General features: G+C 39.7%; 1 protein-coding gene across 1 annotated transcript in view; it reads right to left on the bottom strand.

Annotated features, from left to right (window-relative positions):
- Positions 1-18,404, bottom strand: part of MAP3K15 (mitogen-activated protein kinase kinase kinase 15) — a 60,502-nt gene that overhangs the window by 35,591 nt on the left and 6,507 nt on the right. Inside the window, exons 4-11 of the mRNA XM_036440079.1 lie at positions 16,422-16,615; positions 12,462-12,630; positions 9,915-10,021; positions 8,140-8,310; positions 6,340-6,452; positions 5,487-5,646; positions 4,602-4,752; positions 2,839-2,949 (exon numbers count right to left, since the gene is read on the bottom strand). Of these exons, the coding sequence (XP_036295972.1) occupies positions 2,839-2,949; positions 4,602-4,752; positions 5,487-5,646; positions 6,340-6,452; positions 8,140-8,310; positions 9,915-10,021; positions 12,462-12,630; positions 16,422-16,615 (1,176 nt within the window). The remainder of the gene's footprint in view (positions 1-2,838; positions 2,950-4,601; positions 4,753-5,486; positions 5,647-6,339; positions 6,453-8,139; positions 8,311-9,914; positions 10,022-12,461; positions 12,631-16,421; positions 16,616-18,404) is intronic.

Genomic DNA, 18,404 nt, shown 5'->3' on the forward strand with positions numbered 1-18,404 from the left:
AGATACAAGAGAGCCCTGTCTGTCCCACATGCCCAGCAAGAGGCTGCATGTATGTAGAAAGCTCAGCCACATAAGTTTTCAAAGTATTCCCAGATAATAGGTTTACTCTAGGATACCTTTAGGGAACTTCTCAATTTGGGAGGTTTACTAGTTAAGAAAGTAAACAATAGGGACCTTCCCTCTTTCCCTTTATGTCATAATCAATAGGCATTTGGGGAGGGGGCCTGATTTGTAGGACATATGGGTATAAAAACATAGAAGTCATGCATGGGCTGGCAATGTAGTTGGGGAGACATTTAGGAAAACTGATAAATAAATGACAGGATGTACTTTGTACATGATACAGGCAATGGAGTAGCCTATAGACCAGTGGTTCTCAACTTTTCGAATGCAGCGACCCTTTAATACAGTTCATGTTGTGGTGACCCTCAACCATAAAATTATTTTTGTTGCTACTTCATAACTGTAATTTAGCTGTTAATGAATCGTAATGTAAATATGTGTTTTCGATGGTCTTAGGCTCTATAGCAGCGGTTCTCACCATCGGAAAACATTTATTTTCATTACTATTCATTAACAGTAGCAAAATTACAGTTTTGAAGTAGCATCGAAAATAATTTTATGGTTGGGGTCACCGCAACATGAGGAATTGTACTAAAGGGTCAAGGCATTAGAAAGGTTGAGAACCACAGCTATAGACATTCAGTAGAAGGGTGGTCAGAAATGACTTTATAAAAGTTAAACCTGGGTAATCAGAAAAAGAAATTCCAGGGAGGAAGAAGGATGAAAGCAAAAGTGCCAGTGTGAGCCCTACAGTGCCAGCCTGGGGACAGTAGGATGGAATAGTATCTGTTATTCTGCTTTCTATTGCCACAGAAACTTTAGCCTGTTCTGGAATATTACATAAATGAAACTGTAGTATGTGCTCTTTCATATTTGCAAGTGGAGCTTGTCAGGAACTTTTGTAGGGAGGGCAGAACTGGATGCACTGTTTCTGCTTTGGTGTCCTGGTGGGTCAACTGTCACTGAGTACTTGGTCAGGAAAGCCACAACTGTTCGAGCCTTCTGTAAAACAGTATCCTAATCTTTTCCTGAGAGGGGATATTTAATCATATCTACATCACTATAAGTAAATACCGTCAAGATTGTAGCTTTCCGTGACAGAGTCAGGAGCCCTGAGTGGGCTGTGGAGAAATGGGCTAGAAAGCCGGAGGGAGGCATGCTCCCAAGATCCTCTGGGCCCCACTTTTGGGGAGGAATCTTGAGTGTCTATGACAATTTTGTGTTAAGAGCACACACTTCTTGTGAAAGTTTGTCCTGTTTCTGACATCAGTATAAAAGGTACCCCTAAAAAAGGGCTTCCCAAATCCAACGGCCCTGCCTGTGGGGACAGTGTTGGTGGGGCTCAGGAGGAGCTGAGGGAGAAGTGCTGCAGTGCCTCTGCCCCATGCGACCTCGCATCAGTGTGCTGCCTGCAGCTTGTGACAGCTTGGGAAGGCCAATTTCTCAGATCTCTTCCCAATCTCACACTTGGTGACCCGATGTAGCTTGTGTGAAAGTGGCCACGGATGGAGAATTTATACCATAGAAATCAGCAAGCATGACAAGTCACCCCTCTGCTCTTGTGTCTGTGGGAGAGTTGGTTGTTATACATTGACCAGCATAAGTTCCTGTATCCTTGGCTAATAAACACAACTTAATTTCATCTTATGGAGATGCTGTGCATGGGTGAACATGTGCATACGTGTGATCTCTCCCACATTCATAGCCCATGGGGGAAAATGCAAAAAACACTGTGTAGAAAAATGTTATCTCACGCTAGGCAAATACGCTTGCTTTCACAATCTGCAGAATTTCAAAATTGAGGGCAAAAACAAAGGCTTCCTCTCAAAGAAAAAAGGCAATTTATATTTCTCTCAGATTTATGCTCTGACAACTATAAGCACTTGTATGAAACATTTCATCAGTCAAGGAAAACTAATAGTTGATGCTTATATAGTTCTTTTCCAGTTCTTATTATGAACTTCATACAAACAAAGTAAAACATTTACAACTATCGATAGTAAGGTGGAAGATGTACCAGTGGAAATTTCCATTAAGGGCCATTATAGGATTCAAATGCAGTAGGCAAAGTCTGAAGAATTCCATGAGACCAAACAATTTTGCTGCAAAAGTATGAAGAGTAACCTTAATACGATTAGTTTTTCCTACAACTACATGTCATAACATAAGCTATCTATATTTTGTACCTGTATCAATGGAATAGGGAAATTACAGGTCAGAATTTTGAAAAGTCTTGTGTCACAGTGCCAGCAATGATACAAAGAAAATAAGCAAAGTTGGTCTCTGGTATAAGAATTACAACACTGAGAACAGAGTGCTTCATGGAGATAGTGTCCGGAAAGAGGCACAAAGGAAGCATGAACAGGGTTTTGGTGGGTCTCTTTCTTGACCTGAACTGAGTACCCACGTATGTTCACTTGGTCAAAATCCATAATTTATGATTGATGTACTTTTCTGTGTCTATGTAATCCTATCCTATGTAATAAAAGGCTAATACGCAAATTGACCAAAGGCGGAATGACAGGTTGCTTGACGCGCATGCACTGACCACCAGGGGGCAGACACTCAATGCAGGAGCTGCCCTCTGGTGCTCAGTGTGTTCCCACAGGGAGAGCCCAGCTCAGCCAGAAGCCCTGAGCTGGGCTCACAGCTGGTGAGCTCAGCAGCAGTGGCAGTCAGATATCCCCCAAGGGCTCCTGGTCTGCAAGAGGGTGCAGACCGGGCTGAGGGAACCTCAGAATAAAGAAAAAGTTGTTGATGATCTTTTTTTCTTACCATTTCTGGGGGTGAGACAAGCCATAGAGAAACCATCTTCTCCTCAGCATCATTATTTATAGAGACATACGATGGCTGGTAGATTTTGGTTGTTGGTTCTATCACCAGAACCTAGAAGAAGAATGGCTTTCTGTAATGCACTGAAATACACAAAATAGGTCACACTGCCTACTGAGGAAGTGGGAAGCTGTGTACTCCACAAACACTCATGAAGGACCTGTAACCCTGCTCTAAGACCCATGGACAGAGCAGCCCACAACAGGAGTCTCTGCCATCAGGAGGCCATTGTTCTGATGGGGCAGATGGAGGAACAGAGAGGGATATGCAACATGGTATCATATAAAACTGTGAAGAAATAAGGCAGAATGAAGGTTAGAGTTGGAGGGAGGGACTTCTTTAGACAGGATAGTCATGAAAGGCCTGATTGGTAAGTGACAGAAAAAAAGAGGGATGCTATAGTTTTTGAGAGAAATGAGGACGTAAACTAGATGGTCATAGGTAGGTACCAATTCTGAAAAAATGCAAGAGGATAAAAAAGTGAGGTCACGTCAGCCATGTTTTATACTGTAGGGGTAGAGAGAGAGGAAGGTGGAGAGGGGAGCAGAATGTACAGGAAAGAGTGAATTTCTAAAATAAATAAAGCAGAATGTTTAAGATTGCTAAGCCTAGGAAGAGATTATCATTTCAAATAAGTTAATCTGTTAATAGCTTTTTAATGAGATTCTTTAATGCTACATGTTCACAAAATCTCATGGCATAAATATGAAACACAATTATTTGAAGTTGTTTCCAAAATGCTTAGGATATCTTACTTAGGCCTCCTTATAAGAGGCAACAAAAATTCAATAAAAAGATAAAAGCAATTTTGTTTTTCAGTAAAGTTTTAGAAAGTAATTTGTGGCACTAGAGATAAAACAAAGCCCAACAGGAAACTGCTTTGAATTTCAAAATTTCACTATTAATACTGCACTGTTCTAGAGCACCTTGGCACTACTGACATTGTGGGCCGGACAATTCTGTATGGGGGAGGTGGGACTGTCCCGTGTACTGTGGGATGTTTAGTGGCATCCATGGCCTCTACTCCTTCCCCACAGTTGCAACACCTTCCCCACAATTGTGACATCCAAAAATGTCTCCAGATATTGCTAAATGTCCCATGGAAGACAAAATCACTCTATATTAGAGAATACAGTATTTATTGAAAAAAAAAATCCACTGGACCCACCCAGTTCAAACCCATGTTGCTCAAGGCTCAATCTTATACCCGTTTTCTGGTAAGTTGATCTATCACTGGTTGATTCCATATAAGATTGATGAATAGTTTAACATTTTTAATTACTCTAAGGATTTTTTTTCTCTTTCCGAGTATTCTATAATTAGATAGCACCAATCCCCCGTTTCTTTTTATTTTTATCTTAAAGAAACAAATGCTAAGTAAAATAAGCCAGAGAGACAAGTATCACATGATCTGACTTAAATGTGGAATCTAATGAAAAAAATAATCTGATAAATACATCCAGAGGCATGGAAGCATGCAAGAGACTGAGGATTCTCAGAGGGAAGGGGCAAGGAGGGAAGAAATCAACCAAAGAACTCACATTCATACATGCATAACCCATGGACACAGACAATAGGGGGGGGGGAAGCCTAGGGAGGGAATGGGAGTGAAGAGGGGATCAATGGGGGAAAAAGGGAGGACATCTATAATACTTTCAACAATAAAGATTCATTTTTAAAAAAGAAACAAATTTAGCATATCTTACTGGGAATCTGAGTCCATCAGCAATTTCCTTTGATGCTTCGAAAATTATATCTAACCAAAAGTTAAGCTGTTCTCTCCTGGATGACGGTACGATAACGAGTTTCTTGAAGCTCATAATTAAAGACAAATTCTGAACTAATGAGCGTAGGTACCTGGAAAAATCACAAGCACCAATAAATTAGATTCCCAAAGAAAGTGAGTTCAATTCTACTTCCTTTCAAAGAAGTTTCCTGAAAGCTTTTTACTTAAATTAATATTGTGTAGTGAGTACTTCTTAATCATTTGGCAGCCATATACTTAATTAAAATAAACCCAAATAGTGGACAAAATAATTTTACTCAACAAAACCATACTATATGACTTTTTACCAAAATTGGTCTAAACCTCAATTTAGGCACACAGTGTTCAGAGCAGAGCCTGGAAAGCATTTTCTGTCTTAAATAAGAAAAATGCAATGGTCATACAGATGATTCTACCATATGCCACAGTTTGAGAACCACTGAGGCAGAAAATCATTTTCTTGTTGTTTTTCCAGCTTTATGATCTGCTTTCTCACAAATGCACAACATATATCAGAGAATGTTTTGTTCTTGAGGACCTGGATGACCTGAAGAAATCAACAGGACAAAGTTTTATCTTGTAAATACAGTAAGAAAAAATATATTCTGTATGTGCGTATGTCTGTCTTTCCCTCCATTCACATAAAACCAAGTGACCCCTCAGAGTTGTTCTTTCTGCCCTATTTTTGCTCTAATGAAGAAGTCAGAAGGAGGAACATAGTAATTGCTATTGTTTTTTGCATTTATACCTTTCCATCCTGGAAGAAACATTTCAAGACATGATCTGATATTGAGAAGGATAATGATAATGCACAAACAAGACTTACCAGATTGGAGGCTTCAATTTGAACAACTTCTCTGCTGCCTGGATGAACTTCCCGGCATTATTAGCCAACATGGTGACGCTGAGGAACTGACCCACATCCCAGTAATTGCTCATTTTCTCCAAGCACCCTTTTCTTCCCAACATACTGCTCAGTTGGATACCTTAAGAATATGAATTATAAAAAAAGTATATAAATTATAAAGTTATAAAAATATTTCTAGTTTCTATCATACTAGTGGCCCAGTGCGCAAAATTCATGAATGGGGGGGTGTCCCTCGGCCCGACCTGCACCCTCTCCAATGTGGAACCCCTCAGGGGATGTCCGATTGCCAGTTTAGGCCCAATAAACAGTCAGTCGGACATCCCTCTCATAATCGGGATCGCTGGCTCCTAACCACTCATCTGCCTGCCTGCCTGATCGCTCCTAACCACTCTGCCTGCTGGCCTGCTTGCCTCCAACTGTTCCCCTGCCAGCCTTCTCACCCCCAACTGCCCTCCCTGTTGGCCTGCTTGCCCCAACTGCCCTCCACTGCCAGCCTGCTCACCTCCAACTGCCCTTCCCTCCTGGCCTGATGACCCCTAACCACCTCTGTCTTGGCCCCACTACCATGGCTTTGTCTGGAAGGATGTTCAGAAGGTCTCCAGTTCTAATTGGCATATTACCCTTTTATTAGTATACATTATGTGAGCCTTTAGATAGGGAAAAAAATGGCATTTTATTTTGACTACTGTCTCAGGTGAGCCATCAGAGTAATTCTTCCTTCTGAAATTTAATGCTAGTTTTGTGACCATAATTTTTAATGCTGAACTTGTGTGATCAAAGCATCAACATTTGCAATAATAAGTAACTTTACCTATTTTTCTTAGTTCTATGGATGTTTCAAATTGCTGTCCAGCAACTATCAGTAGAATTGAAAGATTAATTCCAGAATAAAGAGATGCCTGGAGCTCAAAACCTTTGCGATACCTACAATTACAGAACCACTCAGTTATTATTATATCATCTTATTATGGTAAGAAAAAATGTGTGAATATGGTACAAACCTACCTTCTCATGAAAATTTATATTACTCTAATTTACTGATTTCCAGCTTTCCTTCCCAATCTTTACAAACAGCTATATGCAGAACTCAAACATCTTTAAAATGTCATAATAGCAAGTATACAAAAGAAATTGAAAACCTATTATAATCCTACCGCAAAAAGGAGTCCACAATTTGATGTCCAAATCTTATTTTCAGAGTTAGATTCCATTTGTACGTGGAGCATTTTTTACTATATAGAAATTGCATCAATTATAGACTATTTCTCTATAGGCCATTTGTTTGTTTTCTCATTTCACAAAATGGAATCACCAGGAGTTTAAAAAACGATAAGAGTAGTGGCATAAAGTGACAGAAAGGGCAGGGATCTATTACATTAGGACAGTAGTCGGCAAACTCATTAGTCAACAGAGCCAAATATCAACAGTACAACGACTGAAATTTCTTTTGAGAGCCAAATTTTTTAAACTTAAAATTCTTCTAATGCTTCCTCTTCAAAATAGACTCTCCCAGGCCACAGTGTTCTGTGGAAGAGCCACACTCAAGGGGCCAAAGAGCCACATGTAACTCTCAAGCCGCAGTTTGCCGACCACTACATTAGGATAAAGACACAAAACTATGAATACCATGTTTATACCAAAAGGTTAACAGTACCACTTTTAATTCTTATTCATTATTCTATACATAAAAACTTATTTCTCTTCCATGAGTGACTATGAGTACCATGATCAGAAAAAAGGATCTGATCAATAAAGTATGCCAAGGACATCTAAAATAGAAGTTGTTTTGTCACTTGTGTGACAAGAGAATTAAACTCCAACAAAATATTAATTGTGGAAGTGAGAATTTTAAAGGCCATTAAAATATCTGGTTTTATGAACTTTGGGGCATTATACAAGTACCCTCAGAGTGACCAGAGGATATCAAGATAGTCCTTCCAAACCCAGCCAACAAACTTCCAATAAAATTGCAACCTTTTCCCCTGTATGTTTTGGGGATTTTAAATTCCATATCCTATTATATATTTTTTTCATATTCTTTTAAAATGAAAAGTTATCTAGGAAGAGGTCAGACAAGGTGACTGCTCAACTTTTCCCCAAAGCCCTCACCATTAGCTCACATCCTATATATTTTACTTTGTCTGATTTCCCTTACTAGCAATGCAAGGTGCATCTGCTATGTGTTTATCCCTACCGTCTACAAAAGTTTCTGGCACACACACAGTAAACCCCAATAAACCTTTGTTGGATGGATGGATGGATGGATGGATGGATAAATGAATTAATAGTTCATTGAAAAGACGATGCCTGACAATAATACAACAAGGTTCTGGAAAGAGTAGCTGGGAAGGAGCATGCCAATCCTCCTTTTTGCCCCTCTAAATGAGTGAACTTTTGGGAAGAATGTCATCAGTAAAAAAAAAATCCCTGTCTCTAATGATTTCCGTAGGGAAAAGGAATATGGAAATTCCCAAACCACATTTATAGCATGTTTTTTTCACTGCCAGCAGACAAGTACACACACACATATAGGAAAGAGATGTGACTTTTTAGCCACTGCAACTGTTCTTTGCAGAAATGCACATGCTATTGACTAGGGCTGAGGGTTTACCACTCAATGGCGCTGTCTCTGCTGGCATTATCTTTGCAGTGTGAATCCAAAAAGATGTCCTTGTAGATCATTCCACACAGGCAGAACATGTCAGGGGCTGGGCTGTCACAGTTCTGCAGAACCTGGAGTATGATCTGCAAAGCCTTCTCACGGTCACCTGTGCTGTTGTTCCTGAAAGATTCATGTGATAAGATCATGAATGTCCGAATCAAGACACAGGAGCTTACTAATAAGGTGACCAGACATTCCGCTTTTGGCGGGACAGTCCCGATTTTTAACAATTTGTCCTGCATCCCGCGGCATTTTAAACATCGGGACTTTTTAAAATGCCTCGGGACAAATTGTTAAAAATCAGGACTGTCCCGCCAAAAGTGGGATGTCTGGTCACCTTACCCAAAAATGCAGGGAGTAAAACGAGTATATTCTAATTTTATGACAGGCAAGCTTTGTTGGGTTTAACCTAGGGCTTTGATTCTGTTATTTTTCCAGACCATTGTTTTGCCTGCTGCCTGGATTCCTAGTCAGAATCTTCTTGCCACATTAGCATATCTAATCAAATCCTGTCTGTAAAAGCAGCAGCAAATAAAAATTGCTCATAAAGAATTTCATACCACTGAAAGGCAAGCCGTTTAACAGCTCCATGGAAACTTGAAGCAGTCTTGAATGGGTTTCTGAATACAGTGAAGTGGAAGCTATCAGGAGGAAAAGCTGGCCAGCTCAAGATAGCTTTTCTAGTACAGGGAGACCTTGCCATCTTAGGGCCAAACATCATTCATTATTATTAACCTTTAGTAACTAATATATGGGCATGAGACTTAGAGGTCAACTGTAATGCAGGAAAAATCACTATTTGCCCACCACTATTTTCTCTTCTTTCAGTATAAGAAAAGAAATCCCAATTCCCTAAACTTCCTCAACAGTGTACCTAATGCCAGATCCTACTATAACTATGCTGACAGCTGGCCAAATTATACTTACAGAAAATTCAGGATCAGATTGCATGCATTTGTTTTACCTGTAACTTGTGTTCTGGTCACACTAACTATTCCCTGCAGACACACTGCACATGCACTCTATGCTCACTCTTCAGTTCTGGTCAAGTGGAATGGCCTTTTCACCACCTCCATCCCAACTCTCTCCTGCCCATGAAGTAATTCTTTTTTGTTGTTGTTAATCCTCACCAAGGATATTTTTACGTTGTTATTCAGAGAGAGAGAAAAGGTGGGAGGGAGGGGGGAGAGAGACACACATCAATGTGAGAAAGACACATCGATTGGTTGCTTTCTGCATGTGCCCAGACCGGGGCTGGGGATCAAACCTGCAACCCAGGTATATGCCCTTGACTGGGAATCGAGCCTGACACCCCTCTATGAATGGGCTAAAACTGTAACCACTGAGCAATACAGGCCAGGGGTATGAGGTAATTCTTACTAATTTGAGGTAAGTCTTCAAATCCCTGCTTAAAAGACCCCAGAAAATGCCCAAGCAGAATGACTTCCTCCCTCTGCTATGTGTTCATAACACTTTGGACAAACCTTCATTAAGACCTTTATCGCTCTGAGCTAGCAAGCTTTAATTACATGCTAACCACACAGGTAGAATATTTGTTCTAAAGATAAAGTCCTTGAAGACCAAGACCTTGCCCATTTTCATAACCTTGACACTGAATACATGATCTGGCTCATACTCAATGAGCACTGAGTAAATGAAGGAAACAGAATTTAACAGGTGGCTTATTTCAAAACTCTATGCAGTTCGTACATTACCATCCCTACCTGTTCAGTGCAAATGCATAGTGGAATTTAATATTATCTTGTTCTGTCAAATCGCACATAGGCAGCATGTCCAGTGTTTCTACCAGCTTTACCATTGCATCGTAGTCCTGTTGGCAAAAGATTCCAAGGTAAGAAAGGGAGGAAACAACGATCTTCATAGGTTTTCTGAACAGTAATAAACACGAGACAGCCTATGCATTTAAATATAAGCCTTCTTTCCTGACAGCATTTAGTGGAGTTACTTACAACCCAGCAGCCAGAAAAAAGCTACCATGTTTTGAGTGCAGAAGAGTTACCACCACCAGCATAGCTATGCGTTAAAATGATCGGGACAGCCGAAACCGGTTTAGCTCAGTGGTACAGCGTTGGTCTGCAGACTCAAAGGTCCCAGGTTCGATTCCAGTCAGGGGCATGTACGTTGGTTGGGGGCACATCCCTGGTAGGGGTGTGCAAGAGGCAGCTGGTCAATGTTTCTCTCTCATCGACATTTCTAGTTCTCTATCTCTCTCCCTTCCTCTCTGTAAATCAATCAATAAAAAAATATTAAAAAATAAATAAATAAAATGATCGGGACATAAATATATAAGAAATTTTGCAGTCATTTGCTACATAAAGGGAAGAAACATCCCAGTTATTCCTATTTTGCCAGAAACAAATGAATGAATCTAAACCAGTGTTTCACAGCTTTGGCGCTACTGACATTTTTGGGCTGGGCCATTTTTTTTTTGTGGGGCACTCTCCTGTTAAGCAGTATCCCTGGCCTCTACTTCCTAGATTGACAACCAAAAATGCTTCCAGACACTGCCACATGTCCCCCAGTTGAGAACCACTGCCCTAAACTGTGTGATTACCCAGGGAAAAATTGCTACCATGTTTTTATCATCTGGGTCCCCTCTGAGCAGTGCCATCTGCTACCCTTTCAGCCAGGCTTAGAATTACTGTTAATGGCCAACTTGCTGAGAGCCAGAAATAGTTAGCACAGGACTTCCCACCGAAATCCCATGCTTGTTTTGTGGCTCTGCACCTGAATGCAGCTGCCTGAGGAAGTATATTCCAAGAAGCTTCTGGCTCACCTTCATGCCTAAGAGTGCCACTAATGTAAGGTTATAAAAAGAAGAGATGTGTGAAGGCAAGGTCGGGAGGAAGGAAGCAGCTCAGGAAGACTTCAAAAAAGGCCATTCCCATTCTCTTGTATGGGACATAATTTAACCCTTTGCACTCCGCTGTCCCCTCTCAGGGGACATCGGAATTCTAACATATCACTCGGATGTCCCTTCTCAGGGGGGACATTGCAGTTTATTAGTGATTACGGGGAAATGAGTTAATTCAACGCATGTGTCCGCCGCAAAGTAGCGTCGAGTAGCTGGTAGCCAATGTCCAGAATGGTTTGGAGTGCAAAGGATTAATTATTGTTAAATCTTATTAAAATCAATCATATGCATCTGTTTATCACTAGGGGCATGAGTTCCTTTGTGACTGACTCTGTTCTTGGTTCAGGTCCTAAATCCGTGGTCAGCAAACTATGGCTCGAGAGCCACATGTGGCTCTTTGGCCCCTTGAGTGTACCTCAATCAGATTGAGGACGTTTTTTAGCAAAGGACAGCTTAGGAGTACCCTAATTAAGTTAATAAGAACCTATATAGTTTAAGTTTTAAAAATTTGGCTCTCAAAAGAAATTTCAATCGTTGTACTGTTGATATTTGGCTCTGTTGACTAATGAGTTTGCCGATCACTGTCCTAAATGAATGCCTCTCTTGTTTAGATTTAAAGACCTCTAACCAACAATCCCCAATATGGCTTTTTGGAATTATGAAGATAAGGTGCATTGCCTTGTACATTCCTCCAAAAGGAAGGAAGGCAATATATCCTTAGAAATGGCTCAACAGAATTAAATTTGGAAGGAAGACAGGCCCATAGTCCCACATCCCATAAACCCTGTCTCAGGAATTCTCCAGAAGTCTCTGATACTTGTTTTACTTCCTGTCCGCTACTCCTGCTCTTCTTGTCACTGATGGGTGATGGTAAACAAAGAAGGAAGTGACAAAGACCTAAAGGAAGCAGCATAGCATAGGAGTTAAGAGCAAGGACAATGAAGCCAGTTGCCTTAGTTTGAATCCTTAACTTTGCCAACTGCTGTGTGACCTTGGGCAAGTCACTTAACTTCTCTGTGCCTCATCTTCCTTATTTGCAAAATGGGGATAATCAGAGTATTTAACTCATAGGCTTGTTTTGAATATGAATTAGGATTTGCAAAGGGCTTGGAACAATGCCTATCTTAAAGTGCATAAAAACTTAAACTTTGGATTTCTTTTAGTGAGTAATACCATATATGAGATTTCTTTGGAGTAGCTATATGATATGAAAAAACCTTTTCCAATATTTCCACTACAATAGATACAGGTGACGTAGGACGTAGCCACATACTATTTTGTCTATAAAACAGCTACCTAACTGTGCACCTAGTATAAATGTACTTCATATGAGGAATTTCTCATGCCAAGGAAGAACTCTGCATGTATTAACCTCAGGTAAACTTATATTGCATACCTGGATATCACGATAGGACAGCAGTAAATTAATGATGACATCTGAAGTCAGAGTCTCGGTTTCATCTATGTGGAGTTTGATCCGAGCCAGCTCCTTTGACAGTTCATCGCCCTTGTATGTATCTCTGACTCTCTGGATGTCATTTGACAAGGTTTCTTTGTCATAAAAACTAGAGAGGGAAACATGAAAACCTCAGGTTGCATCTCCATGCATCCAGGCTGACTTATAATGACCATAGAGTGATTCAGATTTGTGGTCCAATTTCCAAGTAATTTTTAAATGGAGACTGGGTATTGTCAATCGGGGGGTAATACTGTCAACCCGTTTAAGTAGCTGAAATGACTTAACTAAAGAGAGTAAAATTATGTTGCTCATTAAAAAAAGAGAATGAGCTCAATTAAATAAGTCTTCAGTAAAAGAGAAACATATAAGAATAAGAACTGTTTCTTACTTTGGCTAATTATAAAACTATGCCAAATAACTGTGTATACAATACACAGGCTGGTCCAATGCTTATAAGAATAATTAAAAAAACATTTAAAGAATAAAGTAATGCCCCACAGAAAGCACTCTGCTATGAAAATATCAGTGCAGCCCTGATTGGTGTTGCTTGATGGTTAGAGCATCGAACCTTGCTCCAAAAGGTTAAGATTCAAGTTCCAGTCAAGGTCATGTACCTGGGTTGTAGGTCGGATCCCTGGCCCCAGTCAGGTGTGTGTGGGAGGTACCAATCAATGTGTCTCCTTCACAAAGATGTTTCTCTCTCTCCCTTGCTCCCTCCCTCCTATTCTCTAAAAAAAAAAAAAAACCAATGGAAAAAATGTCCTGGGGTGAGGATTAACGACAAATATAGCAATACATATCAGTGCATTGCTTTAATACTTTATTTTCTGGCCCACTGCTTATTACCCCAATGATAAGCAAATTAGCAGATTCTACCAGTGTTTAAAATTCTATTATTGAGCATAAAATTCTATTATTAATCTAATGAGTCATTAACTTGGATGACAGCCATTATTCATTTGGTGGACTATAAAGGCATCAAACCTATTAAGGCATTATTAGTTTAGCCTGACAAGTAAAAAGTTATATTTTAGTCTTCTTTTCAAGGGTAATTCTGAAAAATAGTTTTAATAAACTAAGAAACCTAATAAGAACAGTAACTTGTAAATAAATAAAAAAAACACCAAGTTGAGTATGGCTTGAGGACATCAAATATGTAATAAGCATGCAGCCATTTCTACCTCTGGGAACCAGGGAAGATGTTGCTAATGAATGTGAACTTGGAAATGGCTTCCAACCCATTTTCAGCACATGGCTTCAGGCAGCCTTTACCAATTAAGAGTTGGCACTTGAGCTAAAAACTTTGCCATCCTCATTATAGCTGTTTTTAAACCATTAGCATAATTTAACCTCTCACTAACCATTGCCAGGTATCTGCCAGTTCAAGGTGTGAATCTACTAGCAGGTATTTCAAGTCATTTGAAATTAAACTAAATCAAAAGAGGCTACCCCTGAGGAGAAAGCGGTCTCAGCCTAGGGTTCATGAGCTTGGAAGAGAAGTCTCCCTAACTACCGTGTATCCCAGAAAATAAGACATCCTCCGAAAATAAGACCTAGCGCATGGAAAGATAAGACATCACCTGAAAATAAGACCTAGCGCAAGTTTGGGAGAAAAAATTAATATAAGACACTGTCTTATTTTCGGGGAAACAGGGTATGGGTTGTAAAACCAGCAAGGATTATGGCTGGAGACCCAGGTGTTCCATTTAAAGGGCCAGCGCACGAACTTACTCAAATTCCTAGCATCAGGTGGCTCTGGAGGACCCAGACACATACTGGGAGGAGCTGGCCTATCTGGCATCAAGGCAGGAACTTAGGGGCATCTTTCTTGCAGGGGTCACTGTTCCTGTCCTGGGACCTCCCCTATCGCAGGGCTGACTGGCAACCAAATCCGAGTATCAATCAGTGGCCCACACTGTTTGCTCTGCCCCATCCAATTTGCAGTTCCGCCCAAGCTGTTTGCAGCAGCTATTCCATAGGAATGGCCTATCCTGGCTCAGGCTTCAGAAATGGCTAAAATCAAGCAAGCTGCAGCTGGTGGCAGCGTGTAGCAAACCTGTCAATAAAAGGCCAAATACCCAGCACAAGCCTCTTTGCTTCACAGCTGGGTCTGGCCTCCTTCACAGCAGCTCTCCCACTGTAGTCACAGCTGGTCCTCACAACCAATTGGCCTGGAGGTAAACTCCTCCTAGTGACACCAATAGTAATGAAGGCTCAACTACAAGAGGATGCACACAGCCCACACAGGGACACACATAGAGTGCCCAGCTCAGGTAACTGGGGAGGCTGAGCCACTGAGCCCTATAGGACATCTACCACACAAGGCCACTCTACCAATTCCAGGAGACATAGAAGCTCTACCTAATACACAGAAACAAACACAAGGAAGCAGCCAAAATGCTGAGACAAAGAAACATGTCGCAAATGAAGGAAATAGAAGCAAGCAAACTACTGGATTCAGAGTTCAAAACCATGGCTATAAGGTTACTCAACGGTCTTCATGAGACTTTCAAGGAACATAGTGAGAATGCCAAAGACATGAAAAAGGACCAGTCAGAAATTAAGCATACACTAACTGAAATAAAGTACAATTTACAGGGATTCAACAGTAGAGTCGAGGATTCTGAGAATCAAATCAATGATTTGGAATCTGAGGAAGCAAAAATCACCCAATCAGAAGAGCAAAAAGAAAAAAGAATCCCAAAATAAGAAGAAAGTGTAAGGAGTCTCTGGGGCAATTTCAATCATACCAACATTTACATTATGGGTATGCCAGAAGAGAGAGCAAAATATTGAAAATCTATTTGAAAAATAATGACAGATAACTTCCCATAAATGGTGAAAGAAACAGACTTACAAGTCCAGAAAGCAGAGAGTCCCAAACAAGAGGAACCCAAAGAGACCCACTCCAAAATACGTCATAATTAAAATGCCAAAGGTTAAAGATCTAGACTGTCAGCTGCTTTCTCAACAGAAATTATGCAGGCCAGACGGAAGTGGCAAGAAATATTCAAAGTTATGAATAGCAAGAACTCACAACCATGATTACTCTACCCAACGAAGTTCTCATTTAGAATTGAGTGTCAGATAAAGAGCTTCATAAACAAAACAAAACTAAAGGAATTCATCACCACCAAACCAGTATTATATGAAATACTGTTGTTGTTGGAGGACAAGGAGGAAGAGATAAAAAATATGAACAATAAAATGGCAACAAATATGTCTATCAACAATAGAATCTAAAATCAAAATAAATAGCCGAAACCAGTTTGGCTCAATGGATAGAGCGTTGGCTTGGGGACTGAAAGGTCCCGAGTTCGATTCCGGTCAAGGGCATGTACCTTGGTTGCGGGCATATTCCCAGTAGGGGGTGTGCAAGAGGCAGCTGATCGATGACTCTCTCTCATCAATGTTTCTAACTCTCTATCTCTCTCCCTTCCTCTCTGTACAAAATCAATAAAATATATTAAAAATAAATAAATAAAATAAAATCAAAATAAAGAAATCTAATGAACAAAATAAATGGGTGAATAAAGCAGAATCAGAGGCATAGATGCACTCAACAGGCTGATGAATCTCAGAAGGGGTGTGGGAAGAGATTAACAAAGATTTTACCTATGGACACAGACAGTGGGTTGGTGAAGGCCTAGGGTGAGGCAGGAACCCGTGGAGGGGGACAATGGAGGGAAAAGGGAGAGATCTGTAATACTCTCAACAATAAAGATTTAAAAACAAAACAAAGCAACAACAACAACAACAAAAAAACAACACAAAAATGATTGATAGGGTTCCTCATTCTCTAGACACTATAATCTTTTGAGGGGGTATCACCTCCATAAACATGATGGGAAGATTGTGACAAAGTGCCCAGGGTTGTTGAATGCTGAGGGGAGTTACCATGAGGTTATCTGGATGTTCCTGAGGAGGGTAGTGAGTCTGTCCACCAAGGTCACGTGCAGGGCATTCATCATGGCGTCCCAGTTGGGTTGCAAGTACTCTGAGGCATGCTTCTGGAGATCGCTCTCACAGCAAATGCATTCAGCATCTGGTGTCATGATGTACGGGATGAAATGATAATTTCCACTAGAGACCTGAAAAAAATAAATGAAATATTTCACAAAGCAATTGATACAGAAGTATACCTGTGAACTTGGAACCTTGTGGGCCAGGGAAGGAGAAAATGCCTAAGTATTCTCACAACCTGTGTAATATGACTACAAATCTATGAGGCACAGAATTGGAAACCACTTGGCTTCACAACCTGTAACACATGGATATATGACAAAATTTTGGTTTTAAATACTGAACTGATCTGTGTATATCTCAGAACTTCATTGGAAGAGGTTTTAGAGGTTTAAAATCTCAGAAATTACATCATTTTAATTACATGCCCCCCAAATAAGATAACCAAGAATGGCAATGTAAAAGCATTTTTTCAGCATTAATGGAAAAGCCGTATTATTTGATAATTTAACCACAAGTTAACTATCATACATTTTGTTGAGTAAGAATTGTTTTTAAAGAACACTAATAAATATGATTAGTCTCAGATGTTTTGAAAAAGAATCTTTTAAAAATTTTATATTATCAAATAATACTCATACTAATAAAACAATATTATTTTCTATGGAATAATTACAATTTGAATGTAAATTGTGATTCTTCGTAAAGCATAAACATTACCTTTAAAGTGTACTAAATCAATGGTTAATTTAAAAAATATATATTTTATTGATTTTTTACAGAGAGGAAAGGAGAGGGATAGAGAGCTAGAAACATCGACTAGCTACCTCTCACACCCCTCCCACCAGGGATGTGCCCGCAATCAATGCACATGCCCTTGACAGGAATCGAACCTGGGACCCTTCAGTCCACAGATTGACGCTCTAGCCACTGAGCCAAACCAGTTTTGGCTCAATAGTTAATTTCTGACACTAAATCTTAAAGAATTTACATGGTGCCAGAAGTAATTCGTCTGACTCTTGCATTTAATTTTAAAAACTAAACTAATGAAGTTATCTAGGCATTTTGCCCTAATGCAGCTATATCTTAGAAAACATACTTTCTCTAAAAATGAGAATTCAAATAAGGAATACAGCTTCTTCTAAGTTAAATACATTAATCACAGAGGCTACTTCCAGGGGTGAAATCAACCTGCAAAATATATATACCATACTTGGAAGGTGTGGTTATTCTTACAAAGAAAAATTAAAACAAAGTTAAAGAACATCTGTGGACTATGTAAACTATTCACAAAATACCAGAAAGATCTACAGTTTAATAGATAATCTCTTGGGGCTGGCTGTATTTTCACAAAGGCACAACCTTTATCTTCCATCATATAAACATGTTTTCTGAAGTGATAAAATGCTAAAAGTGGTTATCTTTACTATCTTTAAAGCAGTAGAAAGTAACATAACTGAAGATGGATGAAAAAGAAGTCATTTTATGAAACTCTGAAGTTATATGAACCAGACCCCAGCTCCAAGCAGCATTATTCCAATTCATAATGAGAGGCAAGTTAGCAGACTCTTTAAAAGGCACCCCATTTACTTTGATATTTGATTTCACCATTTAATCAACATTAGTTGTGAGCTGTTCATTCTGCTCAACCCAATCTTTTTGTTTGTTTGTTTATTTACCCTACTTCCATGGCATCTGAAGTAGAAGAAATAACTGTCTATATTCCATTAGTGGACAACATTTGAAAATTACCATAAATAATACATCTCAAGGTTTATGTCCCTTCACCCTTTTCTTTTAGATGCTATTTTATACCCTTCCAGCTACCTCTGGTCCTTTATTTTGTTCCCTTGCTCTAATTTCGCATACCACATCAAGCATGGCAACTAGTACCTAAAGTAGTTTTATTTTTTAATA

This window comes from Pipistrellus kuhlii, unplaced genomic scaffold, assembly GCF_014108245.1.
Source record: "Pipistrellus kuhlii isolate mPipKuh1 unplaced genomic scaffold, mPipKuh1.p scaffold_m20_p_16, whole genome shotgun sequence".
NCBI lineage: Eukaryota > Metazoa > Chordata > Mammalia > Chiroptera > Vespertilionidae > Pipistrellus > Pipistrellus kuhlii.